This window comes from Cebus imitator, unplaced genomic scaffold (genome assembly GCF_001604975.1).
Source record: "Cebus imitator isolate Cc_AM_T3 unplaced genomic scaffold, Cebus_imitator-1.0 Scaffold199, whole genome shotgun sequence".
NCBI classification, from domain to species: Eukaryota; Metazoa; Chordata; class Mammalia; order Primates; family Cebidae; genus Cebus; species Cebus imitator.
The window spans coordinates 2,733,488-2,743,708 of record NW_016107514.1 but is presented as its reverse complement, the minus strand read 5'-3'; the positions used below and the strand labels follow the sequence as shown (position 1 = coordinate 2,743,708).

Genomic DNA, 10,221 nt, shown 5'->3' with positions numbered 1-10,221 from the left:
AAAAAAAAAAAAAAAAAAGGAACATGAGGCTCCACACTAGGTATCAGGCACAGCGGAGAGGGGGACGGTTGTGTGAAAAGAGGATGACTAAGCAAAACATGAAATAGATGAACACTAGTAAGAGAACACATATTACTCCAGGCAGGAGTCTGGTACATTAGTCTTGGAAAAAACTAAATAGCACCAGAGAAAAAGCCAGGTCTCTACAACATTATCCCACAGTGAAACTCAACACAAATGGCCTATTCTCAGTGACTCAGAATTACATGCATCATATTTAAATATGAATGAACAGCCAAAGATCACAGTTTCCAGCATGAAAGAACAAAGCCAAAGCAAGCAGGAAGAATGCAACTTGAAGGACTAAACACAATGCAGAGAACAGAAAAAAAGGTCAAAAGGCTATAATTAATGTCTCTACAAAGAAGTTATATTCATGACACTAGAAGAAATGCTCAGTAAAAAAAATAATAATAATCTGAACCAAAAGAAAAGTAACTCAAAAAATTAAAAATCAGCCGGGCGCAGTGGCTCATGCCTGTAATCCCAGCACTTTGTGAGGCCAAGGCGGGAGGATCACCTGAGGTCAGGAGTTCAAGACCAGCCTGGCTAACATGGTGAAACACCTTTTCTACTAAAAATAGAAAATAATTAGCCAGGCATGGTGGCATGCACCTGTAGTCCCAGGTACTCGGGAGGCTGAGGCAGGAGAATCACTTGAACCTGGGAGGTGGAGTTTGCAGTGGGCTGAGATTACGCCACTGCACTCCAGCCTGGGTGACAGAGACTCCGTCTCAAAAAAAAAAAAAAAAAAAAAGATATCCACAACCTTAGAAGAATTAGAACAAATGCTTTTTAGCTTTGAAAAACGTTTCGTTTTATACACTCTTCTCATTGCTTCCCTAATAAGAAAAAAGATGAAAAAAACTTCATGGGAGATAAAATAATAAACATAGCAAAAACTCTCTAAAAGACTCTCCCGGCTTATAATCCTCAATGAAACTCTAAATAAAATTTGCTCTAATTGTTTTAAAGCCTAATATTTAATATTTTCTTTAGTTAACACCTATATGATCGCACATTTAACTTTAAAAATATCAGGTATCAGAAACGTTTGTTTGTCCATGGAGATTCCAAAGCTTCCTTACCTTTCATGGTGGCTGCCTTTGTGCAGAATGTGATTGGCTCCATGCTGTTCAAAGTAGTACTCCTCCAAGTTAAGCAGCAGCAAGGAAAATCTAGATTCGGGGGGAAAAAACAACTTTCAGTTTATTTTTTAGTAAATATAAGAAAGCAATATATTTAAAACGTCTGATCCCAAAAAGCTTTTCCATTCATGAATTTAACAAACACTTAGGAAGCATGTATACCATGCCAGGCAGTCCTTTCTACCCAGTGGCAGGAAGTACATAGATGGGCCTGCCTCATGTCCAAATAACTACTATGCCAAAAATAAGATCACTCACCAGGTGGATGTACTGCTCTTTTACAGAAACTCCGAATTTCGTGAAGTTAAACTTATCCTTACCTGAACAAAGCTCAGAGCTATCCCACTTACGGAATTTTCATCATTTGTTTCCCCTGACTAAACAATGTTAGGCTTCCCTACCTCTTCCGTGCCACACCCCCTCCAACATCCCTCTCATGGTTATCAGAGTTACTCCCACAAGACTACACGCCTCTAGGAGACAGATCTTTAGATATCCCCCTGCGACAACCAGCCAATGCTGCCTACACAATGGGTGTTCAATAAGTAAAATGAGTAAACCAAATTGAATAGGATTGAAATATAGTTCTTGGCCGGGCACGGTGGCTCAAGCTTGTAATCCCAGCACTTTGGGAGGCCGAGGCTGGTGGATCACGAGGTCAAGAGATCGAGACCATCCTGGTCAACACGGTGAAACCCCATCTCTACTAAAAATACAAAAAATTAGCTGGGCATGGTGGCGCATGCCTGTAATCCCAGCTACTCAGGAGGCTGAGGCAGGAGAATTGCCTGAACCCAGGAGGCGGAGGTTGCGATGAGCCGAGATCGCGCCATTGCACTCCAGCCTGGGTAACAAGAGCGAAACTCCGTCTCAAAAAAAAAAAAAAAAGAAAGAAATATAGTTCTTTTTAAAGTTGTAAGTGATTTAAACTTTTAAAAACAAGACATGACATTAAGAAAAATTATTAATTTTATTGTATGATGGCTATAGCAACAAATACATGACAAAGTAGTGAAAACAGGCATTTTGTTGTTTTGTGATAAGGACCAGGAAACATCAATGGTATCTAGAGTTACAGGCAAAAGCTTTCATGAAAAGTGTGAGACTTGAGATGGGCCTTAAGTTCCAGTGTGTTGGAGGAAGAAATTTACATTAAACATGGCGGGTTACACATATATATTTATTTCACTTCCTCTTGAAACACCACTACAATGTGAATAAAACTATTTTTAAATGGTAAAACCCACAGGCTAAAGCAAATTGGAGAGATATTAAAGCAGAGAAGAGACATGAGCAAATCTGTGAGAAATGGAAAGCAGATGGGGGGAATAAGTGGTGCTCAGAAATCAGAATTTCAGATGCTTCCAGAGAAGGCACCACTCAGGAGAAAACCAGCTCAAGTCACTGGACTTACAACAAGTTCAGAAATTGCAGGATCAGGTACCAAGAGGGCAGGGTTTGTAAGCATGAGGGGTGGTTAAAAGTGAATGAAGGCAGTGGCCCTCAATTCTTTTCCTGATGGGTTACCCCTACTCCACTCTGGCATGTATTTTTTTACTTTTTGTTTTTTCAGATACGGTCTTTCTCTGTTGCCAGGCTGGAGTGCAGTGGCGTGATCTCGGCTCACTGCAACCTCCGCCTCCCAGGTTCGAGTGATTCTCCTGCCTCAGCCTCCCAAGTAGCTGGGACTATAGGCACATGCCACCATGCCCAGCTAATTTTTGTATTTTTAGTAGAGACAGGGTTTCACCATGTTGGCCAGGCTGGTCTCAATCTCTTGACCTCGTGATCTGCCCACCTCGACCTCCCAAAGTGCTGGGATTATAAGTGTGAAAAACAACAAAAGGGCACGTGTGGTTTTTTTAAAAAAAAAAAAAAAAAAAAAAAGGAACATGAGGCTCCACACTAGGTATCAGGCACAGCGGAGAGGGGGACGGTTGTGTGAAAAGAGGATGACTAAGCAAAACATGAAATAGATGAACACTAGTAAGAGAACACATATTACTCCAGGCAGGAGTCTGGTACATTAGTCTTGGAAAAAACTAAATAGCACCAGAGAAAAAGCCAGGTCTCTACAACATTATCCCACAGTGAAACTCAACACAAATGGCCTATTCTCAGTGACTCAGAATTACATGCATCATATTTAAATATGAATGAACAGCCAAAGATCACAGTTTCCAGCATGAAAGAACAAAGCCAAAGCAAGCAGGAAGAATGCAACTTGAAGGACTAAACACAATGCAGAGAACAGAAAAAAAGGTCAAAAGGCTATAATTAATGTCTCTACAAAGAAGTTATATTCATGACACTAGAAGAAATGCTCAGTAAAAAAAATAATAATAATCTGAACCAAAAGAAAAGTAACTCAAAAAATTAAAAATCAGCCGGGCGCAGTGGCTCATGCCTGTAATCCCAGCACTTTGTGAGGCCAAGGCGGGAGGATCACCTGAGGTCAGGAGTTCAAGACCAGCCTGGCTAACATGGTGAAACACCTTTTCTACTAAAAATAGAAAATAATTAGCCAGGCATGGTGGCGCACACCTGTAATCCCAGCTACCCAGGAGGCTGAGGCAGGAGAATCGCTTGAACCTGTGAGGTGGAGTTTGCAGTGGGCTGAGTCACGCTATTGCACTCCAGCTTGGGCAACAAGAGCAAAACTCCATCTCAAAAAAAAAAAAAATTTAAAATGATAGCAGGAACCAGTTTTGCCATCCTAATCATAGGCACAGGAAAGCAAAGGAGTGCTGTGTATTTGCCACTTCTACTGTCAATATCCCAATAATCGTTAACTTTTATTGACCTGTCCTCCATATTTAAATCCATGAACAGGAATCAATTACAGGATAAACTGCCAGAGTGCAAAATAAAATGCACCTTATCAATACTTAATCTGAATTTCAATATAATCACAAGACAGAATTGGAGCTACGCATCCTTCCTTCTCTTTCCTAATCTCCCAACTTCTCTTATAGGAAAACAGAGTGAGCATTCTTCAATAAGACAATGGCATAATTTTATTTCTGTGAAGCACAAGTAGCCTTCGGAGACAAGCTCTTCCACATAAGTATTAAAATATAATCATATCAACTATTTTAGAACTAAAATCATCATTTCATTTAGTGAATTAATTATAGCCTCTAATTTATCAATATGCGCATTTTGCAAGAAATGCAAAACACAGTGAAGGGATATAACCAAATCATATTGTTTGAAGTTAAAGGATTAAGAAACTTTTCTGAATCTGTTTTATTTTTACTAAAGTATTGTTATACCTGCTTTAAAATTTTTCTATGCAAAAATTATTACAATTAAGTTTCATGATTTTTAGAAGAATGATTTTCAAACTACATTTTTCAGAGTAAAAGAGTCTATGCTTTAAAAAAAAAATTAAAATCACCGTTTTGTAATTTTATGGTCTCATTCATTGGTATTGTATCTGACTATATATTATTTTTTTAGAAGACTCTTGGCCCTGCCTCTGCATATTCCCAGTTTAATCCTTCTTTACAGTGGTGTGGTTTCATTCTCTTAAGAGAAGTTGCCTCACTCAGCAACTCAACATTCCTAAGAAGTTGTTTTCCTATTCTCACGTCACCTAAATTTTAAAGCCTACTGTACAACACTTGACCAGAACTTAAAATAGCTGGAGTTAGCTTGCATTCCACTCAACAATTACTCAACACTTAGCTGATGAACAGTATTTACAGTGAATCCAGAAGGTATTGCTAGACAGTGCTTTCTCTAACAGCCTTCACTGTGATAAGAAGTGTAAACCGAGCTCACTGGGAAGTACTGTGACACCATGACGCCTTCATGATGTGTGCAGAGACACACGAAAGCACAGGGGTGCTGTGTATTTGCCACCTCTACTCTCAATACCCCAACGCCAGCCTTGGATGAAGCTAGATTATAGTGTCCCTACCAGAGAGTCAGTATAGTGTCTCTACTAGAGAGGTGATTTAATTAAACAGGGCATTTTTAAGAAGCTTCTGAAAATGATTTTTGAAATAAGGAAGAAATTAAGAAAACTGTTATAGACAAGGCAAGATTGCAGTCCTACTACCCACCATTGGAAATATCCCCCCAGTAATACAGTGGACAGTTTATAGTTTGGACATTCTGTCTCCTCCATATCTGATGTTGAAATGTGATTTCCAATGTTGGAGGTGGAGGCCTGGTAGGAGGTGATTAGGTCATGGGGGCAGACCCCTCATGAATGACTCAGCACCATCCCTTTGGTGATAAATGAGTTCACAGTTTGTTCACACAAGCTCTGGTTGTTTAAAAGGGTCTGGGACCTTCCCTTTCTCTCTTGCTCCATCTCTTGCCTTGGGATACACCTGCTCCCACTTCACTTTCCGCGGTAAGTAAAAGCTCCCTGAGGCTTACCAGAAAGCAAGCAGATGCTGGTCCCTTGCTTTCTATACAGCCTGCAGAACCATGAGCCAATTAAGTTTCTTTCTCTTGTAAATTACCCAGCCTCCGGTATTTATAGCAAAACAAAAACAGACTAAGACATAAAATTGGCACCGAGGAGTAGTGCATTTTACTATGAATATACATAAAGATGTGGAAGCAGCTTTGGAACAGGGTAACAGGCAGAGGTTGGAAGAGTCTGGGGGGCTCAGAAGAGAAGAGGAAGACAAGGGAAAGTTTGGAACTTCTCAGAGACTGGTTAAATTGTTGTGACGAAAATGCAGATAGAAATATGGACAGTGAAGGCCAGGCTGACAGGGTCTCAGATGGAAATGAGGACATAACTGGGAACTGAAGCAAAGGTCGCCCTTGTTACAACCTACGAAATAACTTGGCTGCATTTGCATCCATGTTCCTAGGGATCTGTGGAAGTTTGAACCAGAGAATAAGGACTTAGGAAGAGTATGTGGCGGAAGAAATTTCTAAATAGCAAAGTGTTCCGGAAGTAGTCCGGCTGCTTCTAAAAGCCTACAAGCAGATACAGGAACAAATAAATGACTTAAAGTTGGAACTTACAATCAAAAGGAAAGCAGAACATAAAAGTTTGGGAAATTTGCAGCCGGGACATGTGGCAGAAAAAGCATTTTCAGGAGAGGAATTCAAGCTAGCTATGGAGTAATCTCTTGCTAGAGAGAAGAACATGACTAAAAGGTTGTCAAGGGCTAATATCTGAAACAATGGGGAAAAGACATCAAAGGCACTTCAGAAGTTTTCAGGATGTCCCTCCCATTACAGAGGGCCTAGGAGAGGCAAGAATGGCTCAGGGGGCTAAGCCCAGGTTCCCACTGCCCAGCACAGACAGCCTAGAGACACTGCTCCCTGCAGCCCCGCTGCTCCACCTCCAGCCATGGCTCAAAGGGTGGCAAGTACAGCTCAGGCTAATGCTCTAAAGGGTGTAACACATAAGCCTTGGCAGCTTTCCTGTGGTGCTAGGTCTGCGGGTGCACAGAATGCAAGCATAAAGGAGCCTTGGCAGCTTTCCCCTAGATTTCAGAGGATGTGTGAAAAGGCCTGGGTGCCCAGGCAGAAGTCTGTTGCAAGGATGAAGCCCATACAAAGAACCTCTATGAGGGCAGTGTGAAGGGGAGAAGTGGCCTGGAGCCCCCGCACAGAGTCCCCACCAAGTGGAGCTATGGGAAGGGGACTACTGCCCTCTAGACTCAACAATGGTAGAGCCATCAGCAACTTGCAATCTCAGCATGGAAAAGCTGCTGGCACTCAACTCCAACCTGTGAGAGAAGCCATGTGGGCTGCATCCTTCAAAGCCACAGAGGCAGAGCTGCCTAAGGCCTCGGGAGCCCACTCCTGACACTGCTGTGCCCTAGGTGTGGGACAAGGAATCAAAGGAGATTATTTTGGAGCTTTAAGATTTAATGACTGCCCTATTGGGTTTCAGACTTGTATGAGGCCTATTGTCCCTTTCTTTTGGCAGATTTCTCCCTTTTGAATGGGAATGTTTACCCAATGTACCACCATTGTATCTTGAAAGTAGATAAATTATTTTGATTTTACAGGCTCTTAGATGGAAGGAGATGGGTTTCAGATGAGACTTAGGACTTTGGACATGATGTTGAAATAAGACTGGGGGACAATTGGAAAGAGATGCTTATATTTCACAATCTGAGAAGAACAGCAGATTTAGGGGGCCAGGGGCAGAAGGATACAGTTTGGATGTTTGTCCCCTCCAAATCTCATGTTAAAATGGAATTACCAATGTTGAAAGTAGGGTCCAGCGGGAGGTGACCGGATCATGGGGGCAAATCCCTCATGAATGCCTTAACACCATCCTCGTGGTAATAAGTGAGTCCATGCTCAGTTATTTCAGATAAGATCTGGTTATTTAAAAGAATCCTGGACCTCCTCCTTCTCTCTCTTGCTCCCTCTCTTGCCATGTAATATACCTGCTCCCAATTCACCTTCCACCATGAGTAAAAGCTCCCTGAGGCTTCAGTGGAAGTCAGGCACATGCCAGTGTCATCCTTCCTTCCTATACAGCCTGCAGGACTGTGAGCCAATTAAACCTCCTATGAATTACCAAGTCGCAGATATTTCTTTTTTTTTTTTAAAGACGGGGTTTCACCATGTTGGTCAGGCTGGTCTTGAACTCCCAACCTCAGGTGATCTGCCCACCTTGGCCTCCAAAGCCCTTGGATTACAGGCGTGAGCCATTATGCCCTACCTCAGATATTTCTTTATAGCAACATGAAAATAGACTAACACAAACAACAATCTCTGAAGAGAGTCATTCAAACATTATTATGCCACCTAAACTATACTAATTTCCCCTTTTTCAATTGTGCTATGACATCTTCACCAAAGCAAACCTTCAGCCAAAGTTCAGATGAATTAAATCTGATGCCTTTTCCTGACTTTCCTGCATTTGACCTGACTTTAAACAAAGTCAGAACTCTGTCAAAAGAGATGAGATTAGCAGCATGACATAACTTCAATGTGAATTCATGCTGGGGACTGGTGACAACAACTTCCTCTTCTAGTGGTTTATAAATAATCTGTCTGATCTAGAATTTGCATTAAACCTATTTATGCACATATATTCTTTCAGCACCTTTCAAAGTTCCTAGATCACTGAAATAATTCTGTGGTTCTAAACTCAAACTCTCCCAGGATTTTATGCCAGGAGACACAAGCACATGGGTACCCTTGGCATCTTCACTCATCTTGCAAAAGTTCATCCTGTCTCATCAACAGAGTACAAAATAAGAGCTTTCTCTGTCATAACTCAATGTTACACTACCAGGCTAGGCCTAGGCAGCAGCCTAGTACTTCCTAGTTCCAAAGGCAACTTTAGAAGACGTTTTTTTTGTTCTTATTGTTTTAACCTGTACCATTTTTCAAAGCTTCCACTCATTTGGGGCTTTAACCTTTTTGAAATTAACTATGTATAACCTTCTTGTTTTATACTAAAATTAATAATCATAAGCTCAGAGAAATACTGCCTGTACAACCATTCTTTGTTTATTTGCTAATCGGATTTTCTTTTTCTTTTTCTTTTTTAGCTTCCTTCCAACATGTAAGCTTGCCTGATTTTCTGTAACTCTTCACCAAAGATCATTTGCATTAGGTATTCTGAATCACATTTTTGACAGTTTCACAAAGTTCCTTGGGTCAGTATGCTTACAAAAGGTCCAGTAATAGTACCTATCTTCTTTTTCCTTGAAACTTTCAATATCTGCTTTCTTAAAAATCTAGATCTGTGTATGACAGGATCCCTCTCAACTCTCCTGAGCTTCAACAATAACAACTTGATATGACTGCTTTTTCTGATGGTTCATTTCATTGCTACTTGGTTAATAATTTGTCTTTAATATTCAATATTAAGTAAAGTTCTCAAGTTCAGGATAAATTAAAACTTCAACAAAGGAAGCCAAGGAACTGTATTTAGATCTCACTAAGCATTTCAGCTAGCATCTCTTTCATCACTTCCTGTTTTCCCATTTACACCAACACAGCCACCATTTCTTCTACCCACTTAACGTGGCCTGTTAACAAAAGAACACAATCATGTTATCTTTGTTCCACTTTCCAATTATGTTCTCTGGGCTTTCCCCCTTGGGTTGCATGGATTCCCCTTCAGATGTATACCTTCTTAACATACAGAGCCCACTGCCTCACCACCCCGCAGGACTTTCCCTTTCAATAGTTTGCAGCTTGTCAACACTAGATTCCAAACTTGGGTCTCATCTTATAAAACTCCAGTGATACCTAAAACACACAGCCTTTTGTTATAAGACCCGGCTCATTTTATTATCCATGTTCTACACATTTGCAGAGAGACATCTGAGGGACCAAATATTATTTCTAGTTCCTGTACCAGTTGTTTTCTCCTATAAATTACTGGCCCTTCCTCCTTCCTAGAAAGAGTTCTTCTCATGAATTTAAACAATTTCACTCTTTCATCTGGCCTTTTTAGCCTTTCCCCTCAGTAGTCAGGTTAAAGCTTTCTATCACTCAGCCAGACTCTAGAAAATTATGTTCTCCCTGACTCTGAGATGCAGTGACTTCCAGCTAAGATGGTTCAGATGTCAAAATCCCTTTCACTGCCACCATCTATAAAGTCAGTCCATTCTATTTTCAAGTCTCAGCGATTTATGAGAAGAAATGGTAAAAATGTCGTCTGCTCTCAAAGCCCTTCGCTTCCCTCATCAAGGATCAGAGTGCAGGGCAGGAGCTTCCATGAGCCTTTTTTATACGTACAATCAAGAATTTGAAGAAGAAAGTTCAGTTGGAAGGAACAAACTAGTGAAAAATCAAAATGAATGCTGAATTACTGTTATCTAGAGCAGTACTTCTCAAAGGTTAATGTGCACACAATCATCTGGGGATCTTTTTTTTTTTGAGACGGAGTTTCGCTCTTGTTACCCAGGCTGGAGTGCAATGGCGCGATCTCGGCTCACCACAACCTCCGCCTCCTGGGTTCAGGCAATTCTCCTGCCTCAACCTCCTGAGTAGCTGGGATTACAGGCACGCACCACCATGCCCAGCTAATGTTTTTTTGTATTTTTAGTAGAGACAG

The 10,221-nt window shown here is 41.0% G+C and overlaps 1 protein-coding gene across 1 annotated transcript in view; it reads right to left on the bottom strand.

Moving 5' to 3' along the window:
* Positions 1-10,221, bottom strand: part of NSMAF (neutral sphingomyelinase activation associated factor) — a 77,727-nt gene that overhangs the window by 58,667 nt on the left and 8,839 nt on the right. The window contains exon 2 of the mRNA XM_017547565.2: positions 1,149-1,238. Within this exon, the coding sequence (XP_017403054.1) occupies positions 1,149-1,238 (90 nt within the window). The remainder of the gene's footprint in view (positions 1-1,148; positions 1,239-10,221) is intronic.